Source organism: Setaria italica, chromosome VII (genome assembly GCF_000263155.2).
Source record: "Setaria italica strain Yugu1 chromosome VII, Setaria_italica_v2.0, whole genome shotgun sequence".
In the NCBI taxonomy this organism is placed as follows: domain Eukaryota; kingdom Viridiplantae; phylum Streptophyta; class Magnoliopsida; order Poales; family Poaceae; genus Setaria; species Setaria italica.
This window is the reverse complement of record NC_028456.1, coordinates 18148376-18175630: the sequence shown is the minus strand read 5'-3', so window position 1 is coordinate 18175630 and position 27255 is coordinate 18148376. Positions and strand designations below refer to the sequence as shown.

Below are 27255 nucleotides of genomic sequence, written 5' to 3'. Positions count from 1 at the left end.
GGATATGTGTTAGCATAGTATTTTTGTTCGTGCTTTGCACCACATTTTTCATGTATACCAGCAGCTAGCATCCCATCAGTAACCTAAGGGCAATATTTCCTGAGGGGGGGTGGCCATGGTTTTTTAACCCACCCTTTCATTCGTCGTAGGACCCAAAGCAGAAAAGGTTTGCAATCCATATACTTTTGTCCGTATGATATATGTGTATGCTTGTACTTGCAGTCTGATATATGAATATGTTCATGATACCTATATACATAGAGCATTTTAGTAGTTTCCATCATAAATATTGCCCTCTGAAGTATTTGCAAGTTGCTATTTTCAGGACCAGGATCAAATGCAACAAGGAGCAAGCTATTAGAAGCGATTGGAAATTTGGAGGCAACAAAGGATACTAACAGTTTTGATTGATTCATAAATCTTTTTCTTACCTTAATTCCTGATGAAATGATTGTGGCCTCTTGTTGGTGTGATTTGTACCTCTGATTTCAATTGGTGTCTAGTAACTAATGTAACTAGTCATATTCCTGACTATCCTGATTTTTGGAATCTTTATAATATTTGTATATACGTCTGGAGTTAAAATGGGCTTGCCCCATGCATTATTGTGTTGACATGTGCTGATTTATATCTTGGGTTGGGCTGAAATGATAATGCTTTTTATATGGGCTTTATGGCTTGTTTTGGGTTGAAATAGTAATCCTGAAAATGGCTGGAATGGGCCAATTTTGATGGGCTAGATTCTTTTTGGGCTCCATAAAATGGCCGAATTAAGTGGGCTGCTGGGCTGGAAAATATTTAGCCCATATTTGGTACAACGTCCACGTCAGCAGCCACGTCACATGGCAATACAATCTAATGATGATTTTTATGACGTTTATTTTCATCATTAACATTAGGCTTGGGTTGGATTGTGCAGGCTCAAGGCTATTCTATGATGGTTAAGAAACATCACAAATTGTGTCAATCTATGACGATTACGAAGAAACATCGATCAATTTAATCTGTGACGCTCAACACATGACGTTATCTGAAATCGTCACAGACACTGCTTTATGATGACTGAAAAATTTATTCCGTCACAGATTAAATAGTTTATTGTAGTGTACCAGCGGTGCCACCCCTCGAAGAGCTTCCTTATGCCGTCAGCATCATCGTCGCCGAACTGCTCCTCCATGGAGATCCAGACGCGATAGATGGCGAGATAGCTATATGTTGCATATGCGATAGATAGCTATCTGTAGGTGCTAATATTTTCGGCTTGCTTCGAGAGTTGAATACGGCCCGGTCCATTTCATATTTTGTCCCTTTTTCACGCATGGGGGTGGAGGAGTGAATTCGACCCGTTAGCTACATGGGGCCTGCTATGCGAGATGGTCCGGCCCATGTCACTTTTTATTCATTTTCGATTTTTCTAAGAGCGTGATTGCCCAATTGTGGCCCATTTCCGTTTTTCTTTTCTTTTCTTTCTTTCTTTCTTGTGATTCAACTTATTATTTTTTCGTTCATTTTTTCCTTCCCTTTTTCTTTCTTTATTACCATTTCTTTTTCCTTTTTCCTTTAGCAACAGCACTAAATCTTTTTTTATCCTTTTCCATTATTATGTTCCCGTTCCTTTATTTTTATTTGTTATTCCTTCGGTTACGTTTTTTCTTCTTTATTACCTTCCTTTTTATTTGCCGCGCATAGGATTTGTGCCTCCTTATGGTGTAGCCGATGCGAGCCTCCAGCACTTGGTGTACCAAACCCGTGGCCGTAGCCTCCGAAATTCGATGTACCAAACTTGTTGGTGGAGCTTCCAGAACTCAGTGCACAAAACCTGTAGCTATAGCCTCCGTAATTCGGTGTACCAAACCCATGGCTGTCGGTCAACATGCCCCATGAATAATTGGCAAAGTGTAGCTCTGAAGGGTAATTCCCGTTGAGAGGCGTACACAAATAAGTAGTCGGCGTGTTGCCCGCATGCGGAAAATAAGCCAGAAAATAATTAAAAAAAAGTGACTTAGCTTGATTTGTGGACGGTTGTTGACGAAGCTGTGTCAATTGTCGATGAAGCCGACTAGTCGGAGTCGATTTCGACTAGTTGTCGATGGTGTGAAGTCTGCTCTGACTAATTTTCTAGTTGAGATGAATAGTCAATCGTCCTCGACTAGTTTTCTAGTCGAGAATAGTCGAAGTAGTCATTGGTGACTTGATGCGGCCGGACGTCGGGGTAGCAGTGCTCGCGTACATCTTCTCAATCCGTGTGTGACTCTGCCTTGATCGACGAGCCGTATGCAGCAACCTGCGGTGGAAACGACTTGGTCTTCAACCGGAACATGGAGCGTATCGATTTATGTATCAACGTAGATTTGTCTGCTCAGAGCTCTGACTCGGTGACTTGCTTCTTATCGAGTAGATTGATCTTTATGATGAGGTCCTTCAAGCTCGCACAATGATCTCGAGGATCACTCCTACTTGGCACGCCAGATGTCGGTGTTTTATACCCAGCAACCTACCGAGGGGTATCCCGAGATAGTAGATTGGTTGATGGGGAATCGTCGGACCTGGACGAAGGTAAAAAGCGAGGACACAAGACACGGATTTATACAGGTTCAGACCGCCAGAGTAGCGTAATACCCACACGTCCTGTTTTGGGTGTTGTATATTACGTCCTACGCTTGGGTGTTGTGTAGCATGATTGTTAGCTATTGATGATGGTTCTGAGCTCCCTATCTAGGTACCCTTGCCCTCCTTTATATACTCCAGGGGACAGGATTACTAGTTGGTTATAAGGATTACATGGTATAAGTCCTAGTAGAATTACAGAGGAATCCTAGTAGGAGTCTGTCTTTTTTCTTTTGCGAGTACCAGGGATCTATTCGCGCACCGCCGTCGCTCGAAGCCGTCGTCCACCGGGCGACTTCCGCTACCGCCATCTCGATCGGCACGAGAGTGTGAGACGCGCGGATGCTCTCGGGCTCTGGCGGGATGGAGATGTGTCTTGGTGCAATGTGTATGCCTTGGCAATCGATTTAAAGAGGAGGCCAGCCCAGTCGGATTGCCACAACTCTACACACAGCACGGCGCCATCTTCGATTCCAGGACGGCGATCAATTCTGTTGCCGAAGCGTGCCCTGCGGCCGACTTTGCGTTCCATGCCGTGTGTTTCCGATCGCCACGACCGTTGCAATGCAAACTCTCTCCGTTCTAAAAGAATACAATTTTAATTTTGTTATGACTTTCTAAGTTAATATTTTAGATTAATCATGATGTGAACACCACCCTAATAGTAGCGCTTTACTTAATTCACGATTTTAATGGCATGCTTTAGTTAATGCATGGTTGGAAACATCTTTATTTTGCCATGTTTCCAAAGCATACATTGTGTGCCTAGCCAATAGTCATAGAACCAAAAAACTCAATATAGAATAAACACTAGTGGCGTTGAACCATACCGAAAGGATCAAGATGTCCAAAAAATTAGCTAGTCATCCAAAAAAAATTTGAACGAATAAGGTCTACACGTTTGGTCAAATTCATCTATGTGCCTAAGGTTCAATGTGTAGCTATCTAACGGGCAAAGAGTTTTGCAACCTGGTTCCTAACATGACAATCATAGAAAGGTAAATGCGGAAGTAATTACAAGAATTTAAATGATGATTTGTAAATTGCATAATATAAAGAAAGGTTGGAGGCTCAATTTTCCCTAATCACCTTGGCACTCTTCACAGTCCTCGTTAGGCTATTCTCAGTGGAAGTTTCATGAAGAGTTTTACAGACATTAAATTCCATGCCACGTCAGCAATTTTGCTGACTTAGCAAGATCTTTATGAGCAGAGAGAAGGGAGAGTTTCATCATACGTGAGAGGTGTTTCATCCTCATGACACTCAACAGGCACAGTTACCTAGTTCCTAATCTTGGTAACCGTACAATGAAATTGTGCATTGAGATTGGCCTTGGAGCACCCCATCCAAGGGTAGCCCTCTTAGCACGTGCAATGAATAAGTGCTCCCTAGTGCACAGTGTCGATGGTGTCCATAGCGTTGGGGGTAGCGAAGCAGGGTAGCACCGTTGGCCTCATTAGGCGAAGGAATGTCATCTCAGTGGGTGCTAGGGCGACAATATCCCTATGCTAGCTCTATAAACTCAGGTTAGTGTGTTGATGGGCTATAATGAATCTGGTGGCTCCTAATCACCACTAGAGGCGAGGAAGAAGGCGGGGGTGAGGTAAAGGCATGGTTGAGATTGACTCTTAGAGTTCTTCTTTAAAAAACAATGAGATAATGAGAGTGTAGGAGACAGCATGAGCTCACGGGGGTGCCTCACACGCTCATTGGAGGCAATGGTGGCAAGCAATGAGCAGAAGGATGCTAGGTGGCAGTGCTGTTATTAAAACGGAGATGAGTCACAAGCAGTGTTTAAATAGCAGGCTAAGGCATTTAACGTTCAACCTCCAAAAATAGCTAATAGTTGGCTAAATGAAGCTATAGCGGCTAAATTGTACATAGGAGCAAATAGCGGTACCTTCCTCAATCAGCTATAGCCGAAGATAGCGGAAGCTATAGCCGGCTATTTAAAACATTGGTCACAAGAAAGACAAGGGGGGCTAGGGTTACACGGGGAGTAATGTGAGCCATTAGATCACCTTGATAGACGACTCCAAATTAGGTTGGAACTAAAGATGATGAGGTGAGAGATCGACCCTAACTTTTTCTCAATAGCGGAATAAGTTCATATTTGGTCCATGGACTCTTCAGACTATCCAATTTTGACCCTTAACTTCAATACGTTTATTTACGTTTATTCTAGGTACCCCAATTTTGAATTCTGTCTAGTTTTGTCTCTGAGCCCAATCAAAGCGGTTTAGAGCTTAGTGGCAGCAATTTTCTAATTTTAGTATGGAAGATTATTTAAATAGGGGAAAAATACTCTACCACTTCTAAAAGTTCCAGAAAACCTAGAGGTTGGGACACATGAAATCGACCAAAATAACTAGGGCTCATGAAAGAAGTTCTACAACCTTAAAAGATTCAGTACATCTAAAAAAAAGAGGGTTATAAAATTTCAAATAAAAATGTATACTCCTTGTCATCTAAGGATTATAAAGTTTCAGCGTATGGATGAATAGGCACAAGCGGTGCCGACGTAGCAAGGAATGGCGCCCCATGGAGTCATGGTCGTTGATCCAAACACGAGCACCGAGAACCCACCCTCGCTTGTCTTCTTCCTGCATACATCTGCCACAATAAAGACATCGTACACACAGCGGCCTCAGGAAAATATTAAGGCCTATTTAGTTCCATAGGACTAAACTCTAGTTCCTCCTTTTCAAGCCTCTTCTAGTCCTTAAACTGCCAAACATAGGGATTAAAAGAAGGACTAAGCTCTTGTTTAGTTCCTTTAGTTCCTGGACTAAACTTTAGTCCCTACCCTATTTGGATCCAGGGACTAAAGTCCATTAATGCAGATGAATAAAGACGAAAATACCTCTAAAGCACAAAACCAAGGAGACCGAGGAGCGAACAGACGAACAACGAAAACGAGCCTACGCCACCGCACGCACGCGCAGAGCGCAAGCGCATCCCACCACCACCACCTCCTCGCCCAATCTGCCCGCCCCACCGCTCGCCGCACCCCGGTGTCGGCCACCAACCCTTCCGCGATGCCGCCCACGGCGGCCCGACGCCGTCCGCCTCACCTGGAACGCCTGGCCGCGCTCCAAGGACGAGGCCGGCTGGGGGATGCCGCTCGGCTCCTGCTAGGTGCCTGACAACTAGTGTATTGGGCGCATGCCAAGGCCTTTTGAGCCCCTTATAAGAAAAAAGAAGAAGAAAGGCCGTTTGAGCCCAGAGCTGAGCCGAGATCATGGACTTTCAATCGAACAGGTCGGTGCATGATTTGATGATCACAGATCACTGCAGACTGTAGATATATATCTCAACAATAGCTTATTCGTGAAACTATTGCCTTACAATTGCTTCTGGGAATCTGGGTACACATGTATAAGAAACCACGGGCAAATGCCTCTAAAAAAAAAACTCATGGGCAGATGCGAGTCACAATTCATCGTAAATGGGAGGAGTGGGGGCTGTAGCATCAGCTGCGGCAGGTCCATGCTGCTAGGCTTTCGCTACGATGTCCTCGGCTGACAGCGAACCTGATCTGATGGCATCAGCCAGTTTCCTTTGCAACGTCAGCAGACCAATGCGTCTTGAGACAACGTAGAGAACCGCCAAGGAGAAAATGATAAAGCCGGCTGTCAGGATGACCCTGGAAACAGATGCAATTAGCCATTTGGTTATGGCACATTTGACACAGAAACACGGAATTGTTACCAGACAGGAAGGACATTGTCTAGCGGATAAAAAGAACTGATAGCATAGCACAGAAGCACCAGACGTATACTTCAAAACAATTTCTTCCTAAGCATTTTGGGCTGACAGCTGAACCGCTGGGAATTAGGAATAAAATAGTTATGTCAGGAATGTTACTGCACTAATCCACCTTCAAACAAGGATAATATGCATCCTTGCTTCATAGTACAGAGTCTTGGAGATGCAACGTACAAGTAATAGTACTTTGAGGATAGGAGTTGTTTGATCCATTCGTGGTACTTCCTGTTGCATAAGAATATAACCTGTGGCCTCCTGAAGCAGTCCACAAGTTATGTGCCTTTGAACCTTTTAACTGGCAGGACTGCACCATTGACTAAGGAATCATCTCAACCAGGCCCAGAGCTCATAGAGGAAGGTAGCAATATTTATTAGATGACAATCTGATGATTATGGTGTCCTTTGGTGTTACTCATACTACTTTTTTTTTATAAAGGCTTTTGAATAACTTATAAATTCACACAACTTTTGTTCAGTTTCAAACTTGTGATAATATGCAAATCAAATGCTAGCATGTTTCTTGCAAGTATTTTTTTCTTCTCTTTTTTTCACCCGATGAGCTATAATGAATCATGTATTTCCTACTTCTCTATGAAGACAGCCTGGCAAGTTGTTCTGTGTTTAATATGAAAAATGCACTGGCTCGAAGGATCCTGACAAATGATAGTTGAGTACTGTCAGTTATAGCATTCGTTGCCAGTTCTACAAAAGGAGCCATGGATGTGTTTCAATTTGTAGATATTCATTGTGCAAAATGTGACTAGAGCTGCTAGTAGGTGTACACATTGTATAAAGATATGTCTTTCTGTTAAATGGCTTGACCGTAAAACAAGAATGCAGGCTATACGCTAGAGGGTACCTACCTAACAGGAACATCTTGCCGTTGCATCGTGGAGAGCAAACCACGATCCGCGACAGCAAAGAGCGGTGTCCTTAATATTTACCTTCAGCCTTCCGAAGAACACTTGTTGATTCATCTGCATAATTTAATAAATTGGTTTGCATGTTGCAATCTTACAATGACGATCCTAAAAATGCAGGCAAAAAGGAAAATGTTTTAATTTATACACCATGAAGTGCATGAACGCGCTATAATTTTTCAACCATAACAGAAGAACATCCTATAGTAAAGTAACAAAGAATAACGTGACAAACCTAAAACATAAATACACTACATGTGTACCACCAAGCAGTTTTATTTTCTCCGACCCATCACATGAATAAATTACAATAAGGCCAAGCCATTGTACAGGAGATTCAGAAAACCAACCAACAAAACTCAATCATTCTGGAATGATAACAATTGTGAAATAAGATATTCTAAACAGACTAAAGGCTTAAATAAGAATGCATACCAAATGTTGCCAAGGTACTTGCACTTCTTTCCACTTCCTGCAAACATTTATATTAATTGGCTTCAAATTAATGAGCAATAAGCCATCAGCATAATAGCTATCAATTGAAAACGTGGACATGCTAACCTGAACCATCATCTGGCGAGACCGTCGGAGGCTCTCAGTGATACTTTCAGCAGCAGATGTCATCCCAGTCTTTGTCCTGCACCATTCAACAGGTCACAAATCACATTATACGACAAAACTGGATGTTACTTGGACTACAAATGTAGAAGAGCGTTTCATTCATTAGTGCAATGCATTAACACAGCAAATTATTCCACATAATTCTTAGTTTGAAATAAGAACAAACTAGAATTCAAAAGTCATAGCCCTTATCCGGTTCTTAAAATTTCAAGTGACCCAGATTTGATGAAATCAGATGGAAGGGATACCCATGTAACTGACTAAATTATGAAAATTCCTTAAATATCCCATATATTGGCTTAAAGGAAAGATGACCTCATGAAAATCAACTTACTGGAGATTACGCCTGCGAATGGTAGACTCTTCTCCACCCCCGAGAAGAAGCTCCCTCTAGAGAAAAGACAATTAGAAACTGATAGCCTTAAGTTATAAGGGCACCTACAATGCTCTAAAAAGGTGCATGGCGCCTACAGGTAGTTTTCTTGCCAATTTTGCAAAAGAAGTTGCAAAAACTAAAGCAACTATTCAATGGTGCTTCTGAACTTATGTGAGTCCATAAATGCCTACGAGAAGAGATACTTGCATATAAAGAATAGGTTCATAAAATAATTTCTTTATTATGCGGCGTAACATTTCACTTGTAATTCCCTTGCATTGGTGATGCTCTAAGAAGTATGTAGTTCTCAGACAGCAAATCAATCAGATTAATATCATGAAATTGAGGCAAAATCACACACCTCCTCTTGAGCAGCTTTTCTGATGTTCTCTTTCGCTTGTAAGTTAGCATTCCTCAGGCTAGCATGCAGCCTGCCAACACAATCAAAATTGTGAGAAATCGAAGCAGGTTAAAAAGGAGAACAACAGGAAAGATTCCAAGACTATCTTACTTCTTGTATTGTTCATCCCATGACTCTAAGGTTGCTTGGCCAGACTGCACTTCTTCAAAAGTGGGAAGCTGCTATGCTAGAAGATCAAGACGAAACTGCAGTGACTTGAGCAATTGCAGAGCATCCTGTGCAGAACCATTCAACCTTGGAAGAGAATTTGCTTCCTCTGTCCCTTTCCCTGTTTTTCCACATGATCTGATTACAGCAATGCTCTCCTCAAGCTGTGAAACCGCTTGGTTCCATTCTTTCTTCAGATTATCAACAGCTTGCGTGAGTTCATCCATCCTAATATCTGAAAGGATAAAAATCCAGCAGACTTACCATGCTGAGATGCAAAGAAAGCAACAACTGGCAAATTGTAATATAAACGGAATCTGGTTTTGATACACGAATGAATGAGCAACTTCTGGAAAACATCCTCGTGGCCGACATCAGGGTGCGGTGAGCGACCGGGCGGGCAGATCGGGCGAGGAGGTGGTGGTGGTGGGATGCGCCTGTGCTCTGCGCGTGCGTGCGGTGGCGTGGGCTCGGTTCCGTCGTTTGCCTGCTCGCTCCTCCTCGGTCTCCTTAGTTTTGTGCTTTGATTAGGGGTATTTTCGTCTTTGTTTATCTGCATTAATGGACTTTAGTCCCTGGATCCAAACAGGGTAGGGACTTAAGGAACCAAACAGGGGCTTATACTAGTATTTTCACAAAAAGTAATGCTAAATGAACGCTTAAAAATAGTTTTTTTTGAGTTTTTTTAGATCTTTTTAAAAAATAGTTACAATGCTGAATGTAAGGTGGGCTTTGGGGCTTCGGTTGGTCTGCTGTCTTCTCTCAATCCAACCCAGCTCGCTGCAACCGTCAACTTCTTTCTTCCTCAACCCGCCGACTTGGTGCACACGAGTGGTCCGAGAAATCATTTAGCCCGCAACTATTTGCGCAAGGAGGTTTTGTAAGGGTTTATAAAAGAAAGCGGTGCTAACACACTTACACACAGACAGGGAAAGAAAAATAATCGAGACAAAACTCTCAAGACGGGAGCCTTTGCCTTTCCCTTAGCCTGCCACCCCCGCGATAAGCAGGGCCAGGCCAACGCCGCCGCCGCCGCATCGCCGTCTTCTCTCCATGCCCCTTTCCATCAGGTAATTCTCTCCGGCGGCATGGGGCACCCAGATGCCTGTTCTTCCTTGGATCAATCCTTCTTTTAAGTCAGTCTTGTGTCTTTGTTTTGGTGGTTATGTCACCGGACTGATTGCCTTGCTGCTGGAATGCTTTACTCCCTCCTGTCCTATCCTCATCACGTGGATACTGAAACTGCGGGGTAACTGATAATAAGTTCATAAGCAAATGGTTTTTGAGGTCACCTGTGCTCATGAATTAGAAAAGAGATCAATCCAGATGGGGAAGGGAGGTAGCAGGGTTCTTGATCGTGCCCCAGGCGTTTCAGCACTAATCGCCCCTTTGGGCTCTGGCGCCGCTAGAATCGGGAGTATTTGCTTCGTCCTCTTCCTCTGACGCCCTTTTCTTTTGAAGTTTTGATCAAGGGAAGCAAGTTTTCTGCCACTAACAATTTTCTATTTATCTTGGTCAATGGATTGGGAGTATGGGCATTAATGTTTTTCACTGTGTCATGGTTTAGAATACTTCAATCGAAGTTGAGAAGCAATTTCGAGTTTCTACTTGCTGTGCAAATTGTAGTCAACTTCAATGTTGAAAAGTTGTAAGCGTAACACATCAGCTCGCAGCTTCACTCTTGTAGGTTTTCTGATTTTGTTATGGACGACAAGAGTAAAGTCAAGAAGGAAATGGGTGCTCCTCGAAAGGTTAGTATCTCTTTTCCTAGGCTGTTCACAATGCCAGCTTCTTCTAGTTTATTGCTTACCATTGTTGTTTCTTGATGTAAGGGAGGACTAAAATTTGCACCCAAAGTACCTGTGAAGAAAGCTGCTGGAATTGTTCCAAAAAAGTAGGTGGTTGGTCCGTGTTACTTTTCTAAAACTTGGATAGCTTCGATTTAAAATTTGCTAGATTAACAATTTCAGTGATGTGTAATTTAATTTACTTTAACTTGACAGGGAACCCGTTGAGGATAGCAAGTCACGGCGCTGGCTCGCGGTTTGTTCCTGGTTTAGGTTTTTTTGGCTGTGGGAGGCCCGGATTGCAGTCCGGGCGTTGGGCGTATTTGCAATCTTTTCACAAAATCATTCCTTGACTCGAGGAGAGCTCCATTTCGGTGCCGTCAAGCGGCCTGATTGGCGAAGTGGACTTTTGTGGTCAATAGTGAAGATTATTTCTCTGAGAGGAGTATAGGATTGCAAATAATTTTATTGTTTCCAATGATCGAGAGCTGCTGAGCAGGCAGATTGGTAGATGCTTGATTTTAGCGTGCCATATTTTTTACGTTGTCCTTTAGTCTTTCTGACATTTGCTTGTCACTATTTTGTGGACACACTTGTTGCGCTCTGTTTCACTCTATGTTTTTGTGTTTCTCTGGCATGCAACTGCTTTGTAGTCCAAACAAATACCACTCCACGCATGATGGCTGCCAGCTTATATGCATATTGTTTGTTCCGATCAACATGAGAATATGAGATTGGATTGAATTGAGATTTTGGAATTGGTACTGCATGAGAGCTCCCAGGAATACTGTGTGCAGGAAGGTGAATGTCTAGCTAATTTTGACTTTTAAAATCAGGATGCTTTTGTTTTTATGTTTCAATGGGGTTCTATTGCTTCATATTAGAGCCACTGATTAGGGAAAGTAGCTTTCCATGCCGATACACGCATGTAAATGCCACTAATCTTTGACGGTGTTTTCATGGTCAGTTGGGTCCCCTGTCATTGGGTCGTTTGATTTTCGTGCAATGTCGCAGATCACTAGCAGAAGGCTGGTAGTGAGGTAGGATTGGAAGAGGGAAGGGATGAGGAAGCTTAGTCTAGATAGAATTTTGGAAGGGAGTGTAGATTAGGCTCACCCATTTATAGTGGTGCCAAGCATTTAGCTAGGTACTAGGTTCTACTGCTTCAGTTATCATATTGTGCGTTAACCTTGTTTCTGGGAGCAGGACAAAATTTTCGTTGTTTAAGGCAGCATGGGTATCAGTGAATTGCTTCCAGTCGTATTAGTCTTGTCCTTTGTTTCAAAGATGCATAGAAATGTCACTGTGTGGACACAAATTTTATATGAGGTCACCATGTTGCTTTCCCTTGTAGTGATAGCACTTTAAAATTCGCCATTGCTTAACTAATCAGTCAGAATTAGATGCTGTTAACAAATTAATGTACTTTTGTACCAGCTAATAAGAACGCAGCTGTATCTGGAACAAATAAATCTACTTTTGCTGCTGCTGTCTTGGTCAAAACCTACTTACCATTTTCATTGTGCCAACAATTTGCATGTATCATGCATGGTGTTGGTCAAAATTAGGAAAGCTAACAGCATCCACCCCGCCGTTACTTTTCTTTTGGTTGCTGGAGGTGGTATGAGAGTATCTATTAACAATGACAATTGAGTAATAGGCTCGATATGTATGTTTCACCTTGACCCCTAAGTGTAGACTGTGTTTTCTGTTCGCATAATCCCGCTAATAAAAGTGTGGTCTGAAAAGCTGAGTTAAACTGCCATCAGTGCAGTTCCTGTTTTAACAGGAAAAGAGTTACATATGGCCTTCCCACTTTGCTGTTGTTCTGGGCCTATCCAGTTTGTTGTTACTATGGTATTTTACAAGCTACTTGTTACCATGATCATATCATCAGCTTCGTGCTCTATTACTCATTGTTGTTTCTGTGTTCTGCCTCATGTAGTGATATATTGAGATAGGACTGAATCGCTTCTTGGAGTTGAATATGATCAAGACAATGAAGACACTATAGATGCAAAGTTTGCTGCTAGCTTGGTAACCTTGAAGATGATCGAAGAGTCATCATCTCCAGCATTGGATGCTGACAGGATAGAAGTTCCTTCACCGAAGGAAGAAAATAATTCAACAAATTCTGAAGCTGCTACAGATACTGAAGACTTTGAAATCAGTGACGACGATGATGATGACCGCAACCACAAGCACCGAAGACGGGAGGCTAGACCACAATCTGATGATAATACAGAGGAGCAACATCCAGGGATCTCTATCAAAAAAAGGAGCAGGGTTTCTGGTAATGGGCAACCGTTTGGCGGAGCTGGTTCTCAAGGCGAATCACAGAAGGATTTTATGCCAAAATTCAAGAGGCGTCCCGGAGCAGGAGCTCACAGTCGAGCGCCTAGAGTGAACCAATCCTTCCGAGCCGATTCATCAGCTTCTGTTGCTGCTCGCCCTCCACGAGGAAGAGGACGGAATGGTGCACCCTGGACTCAGCATGACCCAAGATTTAACACCCTTGATATGATGGATTTTGCATCCCAGATGGCTCCACAAGGACCACCTGCACACCCTAGCTTATTTATGGGCGCTGCATTGCCAAGTGGTCCATATGGATTTATGCCTGGAATGCCTCATGGAATTTTGGATCCAATCCACCCACTTGGGATGCAAGGTCCTATTCAGCCTGCAGTATCTCCTTTGATTGATCTTGGCCTGCCTCGTCAACGCTGTAGAGACTTCGAGGAACGTGGATTTTGCCTGAGAGGGGATATGTGCCCCATGGAGCATGGTGTTAATAGAATTGTTGTTGATGATATGCAGGTATATCTATTTCACACTCTTCATAATCATCTGCATACTATCCTGTATTCTTTTGCTTATCTGATGTGTTCCATCATAACTTCGTAGGGATATTCTTGTGAGATTTACATATTTAATGGATCCAGATTAATTCCTGTATATGTATGTATGTATGTATGTATGTATGTATGTATGTATGTATGTATGTATGTATGTATGTATACATATTTTGAGTCACAGTGCCATGGCTATGTTGTGCCAACATAACTGTAGCCTTGAAAGGCACACCCTGAACTATGTTATATCAGTTATCACTAATCTGAGCTGTGAATCTTGTGATCATACTAACAATACCCCTATCCAAAATCCGAACTGAGAAATCCTGTTGAATTTTATATCATACCACAATTAACTTTGGCATGCCTTGGACCTTTTTCTTCGCTGTAGCATTTTACCTTCTGGTTGTTATTTTGCTTGAGTTGTTTTTTTAATATAAAAGATTAAACTGTTATGGGTGGCAAAGTTCCTCTGGTCAAGTACTACTAGATAATCTTTTGTCCTGCGGTAAAGACATTGAATTTGATATAATCTCTTTATCACTTTGCAGAGTCTCTCGCAATTCAATCTTCCAGTATCTGTTCCAAATACTCAAGGACTGGGAATCCAAAATGAGGGAGGTACTGGTTCGGTCAGTAAAAGTGTTCCTGCAAAAGAGGTCAAATCTGGTGTTGCAAGCGACGCAGTAAAGCTAAATGGAAGCACCACTTCAGCTGTTGCTGATGCTGATGTATATGATCCTGATCAGCCTCTATGGAACAATGAACACCCAGAAGCTTCATGTGCTGGTTTTGTACATACTGATGCTGGAATGTGGAATCCTGAATCCTCAGGCTATGAAATGGGGCAGGAGCATTCAAACCAGGTTTTTGCTACTGATGGTTCGCAGGGTTTGAAGTCTTCTGTTTGGGGGCGGATAGCATCAAAGAGAAAATCAGGGACTAGTAACACAGCTAAAATTACATCAACAAGTACCACCGGAAACCAAAAAAGTGATTATGATGAGATGGCTCCCAGCACGGCCCAATCAAAGTCTGCTGCTGCTAAGGATACTAATGGTCAGTCCAATTCGAGAATATATGGAGACGTGGGCCGGCAAAGTAATCGAGCTGCTCACAAAGCATCCCGTACACTTTATGTACATGGAATTCCCCAAGAAAACAACAGATGGGAGGCCCTTCTCTCGCATTTTCAGAAGTTTGGTCAAGTAATAGATATTTATATCCCATCTAACAGTGAAAAAGCTTTTGTCCAGTTCTCAAAAAGAGAAGAAGCAGAAGCTGCCCTGAAAGCTCCGGATGCTGTTATGGGCAACCGCTTTATAAGGCTATGGTGGGCCAACAGAGATAGGATTCCTGATGAGGGAGAGGGTAGAATCCCTGCAAAGTCTTCCCAATCGTCTACTATGCTGGCCAATTCTGCCCCTCAACCATCTTATCCCAACAGAGTCAAGGAAAATGTTCAATTAGCTCCAAGGCCCAGTTCTGGATCTTCTGCTGAACCATTGAGTTCTGGTACAGGTTCTAAAACGCTATCGACAAGCAGTATAAAACCAATACCCAATGCTCCAAAAAGGCATGAAAGTCTAGAACTACTGGAAGAACTTCGCAAAAAACAGGAGATCTTAGCTCAGAAGCGTGATGAGTTCCGCCGCCAGTTAGAGAAACTTGCAAAACAAGTACTTACTTTTCTTTCCCTAAAGTGGCTTAAATTTTATTGTGTACTGTGATTTTTTGTTGTTAGGTGAATAGACTTTTCTTTAGTAGGAACAGGCTGAGTGTTTATACTAAAAATTTTCCTATTAGTTGCACTTTTTAGCTGTTTCTGCTGCTGATTTCTAATAAGTGAACAACTATATTGCAGAAAGGTTCAGCTAATTCAGTTAAGCATGCCGAGGCCAGTGGAAAAGAAGTTGCTTCAAATGATGCATCAAAAGTAAAAGATGCAAGGTCCATGAGCGCCAGGGCTGAAGGATCACAGGAAGTTGCTGGATCATTGGAAAAGCAAAGCTCTGGAGAGTTGGCTTCATGCTCTCAAAAATCTGCTGAGATATCCACACAGAAATCAGCAGTGGTTACGAAGCAGACTACTCTGTTAGTACCTCCACAGAATAGGTTTAAGCTTGACAATCGAACCACATCATTCAGAATTCTTCCACCTTTGCCGTCTGAAATTGCAAATGTAAGTTCAGCATCCAACCACGTGCTATTCTGAGATCGATAAATGATATGGTGCCATTTTGAGATAATTTTATCTGTGGAGCTCAACATTTTTCAGTCAAAATTGAAGATAAGCATATGCATGAACTTTTGTGGATATCTTAGCGCATACTATTTGCACTCTTTAGCTGAATTTTTGGCATCCTTGCCATCGCAAAATTAATTTAAGAAACAGTCTTGTATCTATATTTAGTGGCAAGATTTGAGGAAAATCAGTCATCCATCTGTGCAACTGATGGCAACAAGTTCTCTTTTTTTTTCATAAAAGAACTCACCTTTCCCTTTTGGCAAAAAAAACTGTGTTGATATTCTCATGCTGCATTTTGTGTTGATGTGTTTGATTACAGGCTGTTCAGTTTATTTCTGATGCCTTTAACTATTTTTATTTACAGGAATCTATCTTGGCAGACCATTTCTCATCATTTGGGGAGCTTTCATCTGTTGTCCTGGAACATACTGAAGCCCATAACCATGATGCAACCTTAAAACCATCTCTGAGTTGTTCAGCATGTGTGACTTACACAACACGGCAATCAGCTGAGAAAGCATTTATTGGTGGTAAATCTTGTAAAGGGCATACTCTACGGTTTATGTGGTTAACGGCATCTCCTGGCTCAAATAACCATTCTAGACCTCAGAATACTTCAATTCCTATCAGGGCCTCCAGCCCTGTTGGGAAAATCTCATCTACTGCCACATCTTGTACGGCAGCCATTCCTCATAATAAATCCATTTCGACTGCCGAAAGTGCAAAGACTTCTCCAGTTGGAATTTCCAAAGCTTCAGGTTCTAGTTCCTCTCTATCGTCAAATGATGAGTGTCCTCCTGAACATGGTTCAACAAGGGATGTTATCTCAGATTCTGCTCTTCCACAATGAGGTATGTTGCACTGATTATGAATTATCATACGGTTCTTGAAATGGTTACATTTGAATTTGTTGCCAATTACACAATGTGTTGTTTTTTAACATAGGCATGACCCCGAAATACAATTTCTTTACTAACATACGCAATATATTTGAACAAAATGGTAAAAGTATATGTCATGAATTATGTTTCAGCGAGTTAATTTCTTTTTGTAAGTCCAATCAAAATATATTCATTAAGAGATCGATACCAAAGTTAAAAAAAATTGTCTACGCTCGCTCATTCCAGAATTCTTTTTTTTTTTTATTGGAGGGAGTATGTTCTAGGTCATCGGCACTTTGTTACATGCATGATTTCAGGATTGTTTTTTTTCCACTTGTCTACCTGCCAAATAGTTCATGTGAAAAGTAAATCACTGATGCTGGCAAAGTATGCCGTAATTTTGTGTGTAGCAGTACCACCCTCTTGGTAGTATGCAGTGTTTCAAACATGATCTCATCTGGCTTGTTCCCTCCAGTGCCCAGCCTGCATATGCATGGAGGCCATCAGTAGCACAGCAACTAGAGTAATTTGAAATTTAACCACCGACCCACCCCAAGTGACCCCCTTGTATAAGGGGAGCTCAATAGGTAGGGCTGCTTATTGCAGATAGGTTGTCTGATATTTTCATAGTATAACAAGGAATGCTATGATATTAAATTATATGCAGTTGAGATGGTAGTTGTTTCTTGTTCTTTATAATTAATTCCAGTAGCCTTATATAACCTTTATTGGTTCAGAAGTCCGAATATAATGATTGATATGTTAATCTTGCCAGAGGGGACATAACATGCTTCATAAAGCACTATGCTTAGCTTGTCCAGTTTCCAATACCTTGTCATTCATTCAAGTTTTCCATGTTAAAAACTACACAAAGTCTGCATGTTCTTCCCTTATTCAGCACTGTTGTATGCATCTTCTATAGTTGTCTAGAATGGGGCTCAGTTATTTAAGCACACCAATGGTTAGTACACAGTTTTAAATTCTCTGAAGCAACTGGATCAAAATCATGCATTCTGCCTTAGCCTAGACTTCTATTTGCATTAACACACATGATATTGGCTGCTGATTGCCTTTTACATTTTTTTGTGTGTTTTTACACATTTATCTTCTGTCCTGTTGCCCTTTCTTTTGCCTCCCTATTGTACTGCAAGCTGTTTCATAAAATATATTCCTGAGTTATTGCAGACTATTCCTCCTGCTGGTGTATTCAAACATGTTACCCCCGATGCATAATGCAATACATTATTTTATTGTTTATATATCTTTATGTGCACGATCCATGATAGGATCATCTGTGAGCTTAGTCAGCTGCCAAAATTGATTTTAGAGACACATTTGCCTACACAACAAGTCCGCTGTGATGTATCAAAGAACTACTAGTGTGCAAGGCTCTCACATAAAACCTGGTTCCATCCAACTCCCGCTATCTCCTTGTCTTACCCCCACACAGTTGGGGGATCTTTGAGTGTCTTTATTTTAGTTCACAAGCAGTGAGACACCTCAGCTGCTGACAGGTTGGCAAGGGGCATTATGCATGTTCGCACTCATCTTGGTGACTGAGTGTCCCCAATGAACGCCTGTCTCACTGCATGTGGTCCAACCAAGACAACAGATTACAGAAGTCTGGATGCAACCTTTTTTTTTGTATGCACGATACTTGATACTTTTTGTTGCCTTTTTACAATTCTTTTGTTGTTTGATACATGGCACATTGGCACAAGACTTGTAGTCTGTGCAATCCGCTCAAGCTGCTATTGTTTGCATGTTTACATATCCTAATAAGCCCCTGTCTCTTCTTTAGTTTTTTCTGTTTTTTTTCTTGGCTTTTTAATTGTTTCCCCCTTTTTTTTCTAAAACAATTGGCATGCTAATGTGTTTTTTTTTCCACAGGTTGATGGTGGTCGGACGAGTTGGTGTTCAGAAGCTTGGATTTGGTGGCTTGGTTGTTACATAAATCTGCACCTAGCCAAATTCCCCTGCACATTTCAAGTTATTGGAAGATCTTTTGAAGACCTTGGTATGAATTTTGGGGCAGCATGGGTAAGACCCATAAAAGGGAAAGCGGATGGTTAAGAAAAAGAATTCAAATGTACACTGGGCCTTTTACCGACATTGGGAATCACTGCCAAATCTTCTCATTCTCCACGAGAAAAAAAATGAGGTGTGCTAGATCATCTGTGCACCTCAGTATGGAGTAGCATTATGCTGAAAGCAGTTAATGTTATGCTAGTTCTGTAGATTGTAGCTCCTTGCTGAAAGCAGCTCCGTGTGGATTCTGTTATGACTTGTGAGCTCACTGAACACCAAACTCGTAACCCCATCTAGGCTCTCATCCCCAAAACTTCTGTTGTGCATACCAAACTGATAGGGCATACGTAACTGACCCATTCAATGCAAATTTTGTGTTTACTTGTCATCTTTCGTGTTAGTCTATCTTTTATAACCCGTGTGATTTCATTTTTTTTCTCTGAATTCATATTTAAATTAGCTGGAAACGGATCTTCCACACCCCAGAAAAAGGGGAAAATATTGAAAAGAAAAGGAAGATTCTTATCGTTGGTGTTGTGGCGGTTTCGAATGTTTATTCGCCGTCAAAAAGATTGAAACCTATGGACATGCAACTGCCTTCTATATACTCATCTGTTTTAAATGTAAAACGTTTTGAAATTGGCCCAAGTCAAATTTCTTTTGCTTTGACTAGCCTTAAAAAAATAGACCATCAACTATAATATCAATGGAACGGAGGAATTTGTGCTGCACGCCTAACCCTTGTACTGTCGGTCTAACGAATGCAGCGGGTCATACCCCATATCGTATTTCATACCGTATTTCTTGACGAGTTTTCATTAAAGTATTCAGCAGATACAGCAAGAACGATTGGAGCAAGACTTATCAGCGCTTGCAGGTAGGGGTGGCAATGAATCAGGATCCTCATGCCTCCTTCACAATCTAACTTAACCTTATCTATTTTTAGATCAAAATCATATTATATTATTATGATCCGTGATCTCAATCCTTTGCTAAGCTAAATTTGAGAAACTTTTACCACCCCTGCATACAAGCAGTACCGGTAATACAACCGAGACTCTCGAGTTGCAGACAAAGGCGAGAATGTAAACCCCAAAAATGCAGTAGCCCCTATTGCTTTTGCATGGTAAACAAACGAGTGTTCGGGGAACTACATCCCGAAATGGAACATCTTCGATAGGAAAAGTGAACATGACCTCAGCGTTGAGTTTGGTGCTCTCTTCTACAATTATAGGAAAAACCTCACCATATCCTCAGCTCAGATTCTGCCTTTCGGAGGAAGCAACTAGTTTTCATCAGTCAAAAAATTTGCATGGTATTATTTCCAGATAAGCACAAAACAGTTGGCGGGGCAGTGCCAGGGCGTGAACTTATATGTCAAGCAGCAACCTCCTGGGATCCTCGACCACGTCCTTGATGCGGCGCAGGAAGAAGACAGCCTCTCTGCCATCAATCAGCCTGTGGTCGTATGTCAGGGCGAGGTACATCATCGGCCTTGCGAGGATGTCGCCGTTCACAACCACAGGGCGTTGCACAATGGAATGCATCCCAAGAATTGCTGACTGCATTTCATTTTAGATGGCGTATAAAATGAATGGACAGAGCCTGCTACAGAATGTGTTTTACATGACTGGAGAGCAAGTTACCTGTGGGGGGTTGATGATAGGTGTGCTGATAAGGCTTCCATAAACACCACCATTGGAGATGGTGAATGTTCCTCCTGCCATGTCATCAATTGACAGTGCCCCCTCATTTGCCTTCTTTGCGAGGTTGTTTATCCCTTTCTCAATGTCAGCAAAGTTCATCGTATCAGCATCCCGGATAACAGGCACCACAAGGCCCTGAAAAAGATTTACATCACAATGAGATACGAAAGAAGGAAACAATCATCAGAGTGACAATTATCTGCTATATGATGGTACCTTGGAAGTGCCAACAGCAACACTGACATCAACATAGTCCCTGTATATGATGTCATCACCATCAATGACAGCATTGACAATGGGCTGGTTTTGAAGTGCAGAAACAGCAGCCTGCAAAAATAAATGAAATTAACACAACGATGTAAGTGTATCATGCAAGAGGTTGCAACACACAAGACTGGCAGGTACCTTGACAAAGCAGGACATGAGACCCAATTTGACACCATGCTTTGTGACGAACTCATCTTTATAATCAGAACGAAGCTTCATCAAATTGGTCCTGCATTAATCATAAGATTTAGTGATAGATAAACACAACTATCCGGACTTCAAGAAATGATAATGGCAAGCAGAAAGTAATGTTTAAGTCCACATGTAAGAAAACAAAGATGATAAACCACATATATTGATATAAGAATTATTTGCAGTTTTGCACAACAAATGATGAGATTATTTTGGTCAGTGCACCTCAACGAAATAACTTTCTATGAGCATTCATACATATTCAATAATCATATGACGCAATCTTTTCATAAGTTAGCATATGTTCTTAATTTCCAGGGTGCTGTAGCAAGTATTAGGACCCCTTCAAAGTGGAGCAGCAATCATATAGTGAAACATACTCCAACAAACTAGATTCTTTATTGCTTGGATACTAGCCACATCTTTTAACAATTAGGATGAAAACAGGAGAAGGCACAAATAAAATGATGAGATGGAACCTACTGTTATGGTTACGTGAAGTATTGTTATTATATAAGAATAGGACCAAACTAAACTAACACTTACATGTCAACTTCATTAAATGTGGTCAGCATTGCAAAGGTGTTCTGAGAATCCTTCAAACGGTTTGCAATACGCTTCCTGAGCCTTGGCATTGGCACCTGCAACAACATGGTAAAATATTGCATGTCCCTTGAAAAAAATCTGCAGCTGTCATTGGATAATATAGGCCTTACCCGCCGCTCTCGTTCTTTTGGAGGGAGCTGTGGTTCTGAAGGAGACGTTTTTGATGGTGCAGCAGGCTTAGGTGCTTGTGTCTTTGGTGGTTCTACTTTTGGCGCTTTCTCCTCTACTTTTGGTTTCTCTTCAACTTTTGGTGGAGAGGATTCTTTTGGAGTTGCTTCCTCAGATGGAGCAACATGTGTTTCAGCAGATTGAGCAGACTTTGATATGATTGCAATTTTGGTGCCTGGAGTAACTGTATCACCTTCACTAGCAATGAACTGGAACACAATATCAGTCAGAAATAGCAACAATTAGTATGGGAGTAGCTGCTGATCTGTAACATTAGTAGATATAACCACTGATCTGAAACATTAATAGATACTCATGGTATTCAATTCAAGTATGTATCTTTGATCTCTGCATAAAGCCACAGCTCCAGTACAGGTAAAGTATGGCCAAGAAAGCAGACTGGAAGCCAGAAAGGATCACAGATATTCACCTTTTCAATAACACCAGCTTCAGGACTTGCAACATCTATAGTAACCTGAAACAGAAAGGAAAACAATCTTTTTATGACCATTCGCAAATATGGTGTTTCTACAAATATTCAAACAGAAGGCACCAATACCTTATCAGTTTCAATCTGTGCTATGGGCTCATCGGCCTCGACTCTGTCACCAGGTTCTGTTTCAAAGAAGTGTTAGCGACAGAATATAGAACAACCTAAGAGGGAGGGAGGGGGAGAGAGCATACTCTTCAAGAAGTTAGCAAGAGTTCCATCAGTTACAGATTCACCCATGAAGGGCACAACAGCCTCAACCTTGTCTTCTGTAGAAAGAAAAGCAAGACTTGATAAGCACATAATGTGGAATGCATTTATAGAACACTATTTACCTCAACAGGCTATTGTGGTTTACCATTATCTGAAGCAAATGACCTACTCCAAACTTGGTATGGAGAGGCATTCGGCATGTAATAACGTCTTCTAAAAAGATTCAATCACAAGAATAAAATTATTGTATGAAAGTAAAAAATGTAAGAAAACTTAATGTGAGGTCAATGATGAAGACATTCATATTCATAACAGTCTAATAATTACCTCGTTAGCTTCGAGCACTGGGACGTAGCTGGAATCAAAGCTGGAGAAAACAGACATTATAGTCAATAGTTAAGATTTGAACACTAAAAACAGGGCCAGTCAAACTAATTACCTGAAAGTTGACTGCTGTAGTTTCTGACATGTGTATAACTCCTTAGGAGGCCTAGGTTCTGCAAGTAAGTCAGATCAGTGAGAAAGAGAGAAATTAGCTGTAAAGGAGTAATACATCCAAGCATATATTATCTGTGCATCAGCACTACTACAATGTGAAAGTGTAAAATGGCATAAAAATTATAAAACCATAACTAAGAAAATTTGATACACTACTTCAGAATGAATTGTAAATCAGTATAGTAACTTAGATAGGATTGGCATGGTGGATCAATCTCAATTGTGACACTTTTCAAGCTTGTATAAAGGAATGCCCTGAAGGTTGTTAATAAAGGCACCAATTCAACTTAACATTGCTATAAATGATGGCCACAAATGCTGAAGCAGCTGCCATACTTTACAGCTGACTCAGAGGGCATGTTCTATTTCTTATTTACAAAATATAGGGTCTGCAATAACATAAAGCTTTAGGATATAGTCACCCCCTATCAGCAAATCCCACTCCCACTCCTACTCCATTAACCATCAAACTATCGTTTCTTATGATGGAAGAAGGTTTTTTGGGGAAAATGAACTTGGGCTACCATACAAGCTTCTTAGTTTTATTTATAGGCAACACCTAACAGTTCAACAGCAATAAGGAATAGCATTGGTTGATAAAATAATCTCCAAAAACCTTCATATTTGAAGCAGTAGGTCTAAGATGTTCGATTAATCTACATGTGTTTGACTCCTTTTCCATTAACAAGACATATCTGGGTCTCAAATGGTGAACTGTGAGCTTTATCAGTTTCTTGATTAGCATATATGCCACAATTTTACATACTATTATGCATAAAACCCTATTCTTAGATTGATACATATCACACACAAGGTCACATACCGCATGATCACATAAGGTTATCAACACTGAGACCAGTGCAACTGAGGATCTAGGTCTTCTCAAACGCACGCCAAAAAATCTCAGCTAAAAAGTAACTTATAGTGGTATATAAAAATGAACGCATTCTTGGTCTCAAGTGCAGAGCACAAAATTTTCATCAAGACAATCTACTTAATAAATATGGTCCAAAAATATCCAGAAAAAAGTTAGCATGGAACAATGAACCAAGAATAATCAGAAATACCATGAACCTACTCCTTAATTAATGGTACTTTCAGTTGTACACTAAATAGATTGTTCTACACAGCGCAGAACGGGTTCTCTTTGCAGGAAACAGCTAGACAAAGGAAAATACCATAGCACAACAATTCAACGCCCATTATTCTCTTCTCAGATTGTTTTGGTGACCTAAACCAAAGAGATGGTAGCAAGGAAATCAATTCACTAGACTCCTTTAGATGTATGCTACCCCCAGAGAGCACGAAACCTCACAAGATGGGGAAATTACAAGCTTCACGCTTACTCTGCATCCATTTGTTGCTCGTACATCATATCCCTTGGCCACTAAAAGATCCCTGAGCTATACAGAACAGTTAATGGCAAGGTTAGCACTGGAATGGCCAGAAACAGCAGAGAAGCACGTTTACAACCCTAATCCGTGTGGCGCGCCCCAAATCATCACCCCCAGGTCCCAGGTCCGTCCTAATCAAATCATGGGTAAAAGCCTAGGACGCACAGCTGACGTCCCTCAACCATCAGCGCCCCACGCCGCCCACCTGCAGGCTCGGGGAGACCCAGAAGCATCAGCTTCGACGCCACCAGATGCCCCTGCAAAACCAACCACGACCCCATCCAGGACGCCTGGACGCATATCCGAAGGCGAAGAGCACACCCATCGGACGGGGGACGCCGCATCGGACCACCGCGCGAACCCTAAATCCATCGGCTTCTCCCGAACCAGAATGGGGAACAGGAGCTAGCCGCCAAGGGAGACCACGCGCACGAGGGAGGAGAGAGGGAGGGAGGGAGGGAAAGGGGCATTACGGCGCCGGCGCGGCGGCGGAGGAGGCCCGAGGCGATGCGGGACGCCATTCGCCGGAGTCCTCACGGCGGCGGCGGCGACGGCGGCGTGTGGGGGAAGGAAGGGGGCACCAGGGATTTGATTTGGGTTGGGTCCCTTTCTATTCTCCCTCGGGATGCAAATCTCTCGCCTCCTCCTCGCTTCTCTGACTTGCGAAAGGGGGGTGGCCGCGTGCAATAATGAGATCTGGAAGCGGAATGGGGGGCCCAGGCGCGGGACGCCCCCTCTGGTCGCTTCGGCTTCTCCGGGCCGCTCCTGACCCACCTGCCAGTGGGGGGCGGCGCCCTCTCCCTTCCGTTACTTTTTGTTTCTCTTGGTGGCGACTTCCTTCCCGACTTCCCGTCGATGCCAGGTGTCTGCTTTTGGTCTATTTTTTTTCTTTTGTAGCTGCCACGATCGTTCAACCTCTTTGACTAATGACAATTCTCTCTTCGTTTTGACTGGATTGGGAAATAATTTCATGTACCGAGTTGATGACATTTTTTTACAACGTTGATGGCTCCTTTGGATTCTCAAAACGTTGGAATAGGAAAAATGTAGGATTACAATCCTATAGGAATTTAGCACGCTGGAGACTTTTAAAGGGAGCATTTGGATATAACATCGGAAAAATATAGGAATATGAGGAGAGACAAAGGAAAATTTTCAAAAGATGGGATCTCATATTAGATTTTCTTCAAAATTTCCTATGGATTGAGGCATTCCATAGGAATTTTGTAGGATTCTTGGATGTCCAATCCTTTGTTCCAAAAGGATACATATAAAAAATTTCTATAGGAACTAAATCCTACAGAATTCCTCCACCAATCCTTTATTCCAAAGGGGCTAAAAAACGAGGTACGATTTTTTTTTATAAAGAGGTACGATCTCTTTAGTTGAACGGTAGTGAGAGCATTAAATTGAGAGATACAGCACCCATGACACGTAGTACGGTGCAAAACATAAAGTACTTCTCTACGGTGCATCGCCACCAACCAAACAGTGTGTTAATGGCTTATCATTCACATCAAGTTTGAGCTTGGCTCCTACGCTAAAAACACCATGATCATACGAATGATGATATCAAGCTCAATCTACTAGCGCACGAATGTACGTAGGTATATCGGTTTCGACTACGTTCTACTCCCGGCATGTGGTTAATACTGTTCAACCTCGATCAGTGTGCCACAACGGTACAGTCCTCAAATGACACGAACGGAGCAACCACCAAAGCAACAACATACGGTCATCCAACAAACCCGGTATGGGGGCTGCCCCTAAAAAGGGACCCCGAATGTCATTCATATCATTCCCTGGATCAGTAGATGATACGGACACTTCACACGAGAAGTATCACATCCATACTTCGTACAACTTTTATTGATAATTTACATAAGGTTGAAAAAGAGAAAGAATATTACAATGATAGGGCCGTAGCCTCAACCTTAATTATACAGCGGAGTCCTACATAACAATCCCAAGCCTGCAAGCGGCTTGGCTCCTAGGGAAGATCCTCGTCTTCCTCACTAGCAACTTCTTCCTCTGAAGAAAGAAAGGAAGGAGAAGCAAGGGTAAGCATCATATAATGGGTACTCAGCAAATCCCACAATTGTTGTATTATTTCATGCAGGATTTCAAGGAATAGCTGCTAGTTTGCCCGAAAGCTAGTTGCATGCACAATGTATATGGTTATAAATTGAAGAGAATGAAATGCAAATATTTATAAGTTGTTGGTCCTGGAGGAAAAACTAGCTCCCTACCGGTCCCTAAGTTTTAAGAGCATCGGGATCCGTTAGGGATTACCCGAGCCAGCTTTTGCCTTATTTCTAGACACATCCCAAGACAAGCCTGAATCTCACTCTATGACTAATCAATGGGAGCTTTAACTATGTGAGCTCTTAACCGTGAGCCTCGGCTATTCGAAAAGTTTTTATAACTCTGCGTAGAGGTGTACACTTTACCCACACGTTCGATCAGCCTGTACCTTGATCATAGGCGGTACTGACCTACGAGACCCGTACCCACCAGTATCTATTCCTAGACAACATTCCCTAACTCCGTCCATAGATATGGCTGGGGTCTAAATAGGGGTCACACTATGTCCACTCGTGGACTCTGTCCCGGGAAAAGATGCATCATAACTTGACATACAATGTCAACAGGTTCTACAGACCTCAACTCGAGACCCGTGCTGAACAGACCTAGGATTGCGAAGGTCTTGCTCCAGTCTATCTGTTGCCCACAGTGGCCTCTTGGGAAAGTTTATTAGATTCTGTAGTGGGGTGTGAATCAAGGCCTCACATGTTTAGTCACTCCCGAAGGTTGTACCTTTTTGGCACGTGCGGTTGTACTATTCACTAGAAAGACTTTCCCATGATCCGGTCCTCATATGACTAGAGTAAGCTTATTTAGGATAGGACCCTCTACCGAGGCTATCCTCTTACTTGCGGGTCCAGCCTTAATTGGCTGCTAGACTTACTTAAGTTATTTTATGCCATTTTTAAAGTACTCTCACTCCTCCTTAGAATTTGTGAGTCATGATATGACCTAGTGTATATGGGGTTCATGATATC

The 27255-nt window shown here is 42.0% G+C and overlaps 2 protein-coding genes and 1 pseudogene across 3 annotated transcripts; 1 reads left to right on the top strand and 2 right to left on the bottom strand.

The window, feature by feature from the left end:
* Positions 1-6039: 6039 nt before the first annotated feature.
* LOC101781665 lies at positions 6040-9087 on the bottom strand (annotated as a pseudogene).
* A 2044-nt stretch (positions 9088-11131) lies between these two features.
* Positions 11132-19047, top strand: LOC101781272 (zinc finger CCCH domain-containing protein 27). The gene is made up of 6 exons (XM_004975376.4): positions 11132-11448; positions 12593-13467; positions 14054-15181; positions 15367-15684; positions 16115-16601; positions 18522-19047. Exons 2-5 carry the CDS (start codon positions 12697-12699, stop codon positions 16598-16600), a joined length of 2703 nt encoding a protein of 900 aa, XP_004975433.1. The 5' UTR covers positions 11132-11448; positions 12593-12696; the 3' UTR covers position 16601; positions 18522-19047.
* Positions 19048-19745: 698 nt separating this feature from the next.
* On the bottom strand, positions 19746-24858 carry LOC101780606 (dihydrolipoyllysine-residue succinyltransferase component of 2-oxoglutarate dehydrogenase complex 1, mitochondrial). Of its 2 annotated transcripts, none has more exons than XM_004975374.4 (13): positions 24667-24858; positions 22741-22798; positions 22629-22668; positions 22447-22514; positions 22283-22357; positions 22158-22213; positions 22029-22073; positions 21541-21807; positions 21371-21465; positions 20771-20861; positions 20582-20692; positions 20306-20500; positions 19746-20221 (listed from the first exon to the last, which is right to left on the bottom strand). In XM_004975374.4, the coding sequence occupies exons 1-13, from the start codon at positions 24712-24714 to the stop codon at positions 20030-20032; spliced, it is 1341 nt and encodes a 446-aa protein (XP_004975431.1). In that variant the 5' UTR covers positions 24715-24858; the 3' UTR covers positions 19746-20029. The 2 variants fall into 2 exon arrangements, with proteins under 2 accessions (XP_004975431.1, XP_004975432.1); XM_004975375.4 differs by having other exon boundaries at positions 22447-22511.
* Positions 24859-27255: the final 2397 nt, after the last annotated feature.

Excerpts from the sequence above, each read along its gene's own strand:
- LOC101780606 (XM_004975374.4), bottom strand. The coding sequence starts at position 24,714 with ATGGCGTCCCGCATCGCCTCGGGCCTCCTCCGCCGCCGCGCCGGCGCC. Across the intron at positions 20,862-21,370 it reads ACATTTAATGAAGTTGACAT|GACCAATTTGATGAAGCTTC; the intron begins GTAAGTGTTAGT and ends TGATTAATGCAG. Across the intron at positions 20,222-20,305 it reads CTATCATCAACCCCCCACAG|TCAGCAATTCTTGGGATGCA; the intron begins GTAACTTGCTCT and ends AATGAAATGCAG.
- LOC101781272 (XM_004975376.4), top strand. The coding sequence starts at position 12,697 with ATGATCGAAGAGTCATCATCTCCAGCATTGGATGCTGACAGGATAGAA. Across the intron at positions 13,468-14,053 it reads TTGTTGTTGATGATATGCAG|AGTCTCTCGCAATTCAATCT; the intron begins GTATATCTATTT and ends ATCACTTTGCAG. Across the intron at positions 15,685-16,114 it reads TGCCGTCTGAAATTGCAAAT|GAATCTATCTTGGCAGACCA; the intron begins GTAAGTTCAGCA and ends TTTTATTTACAG.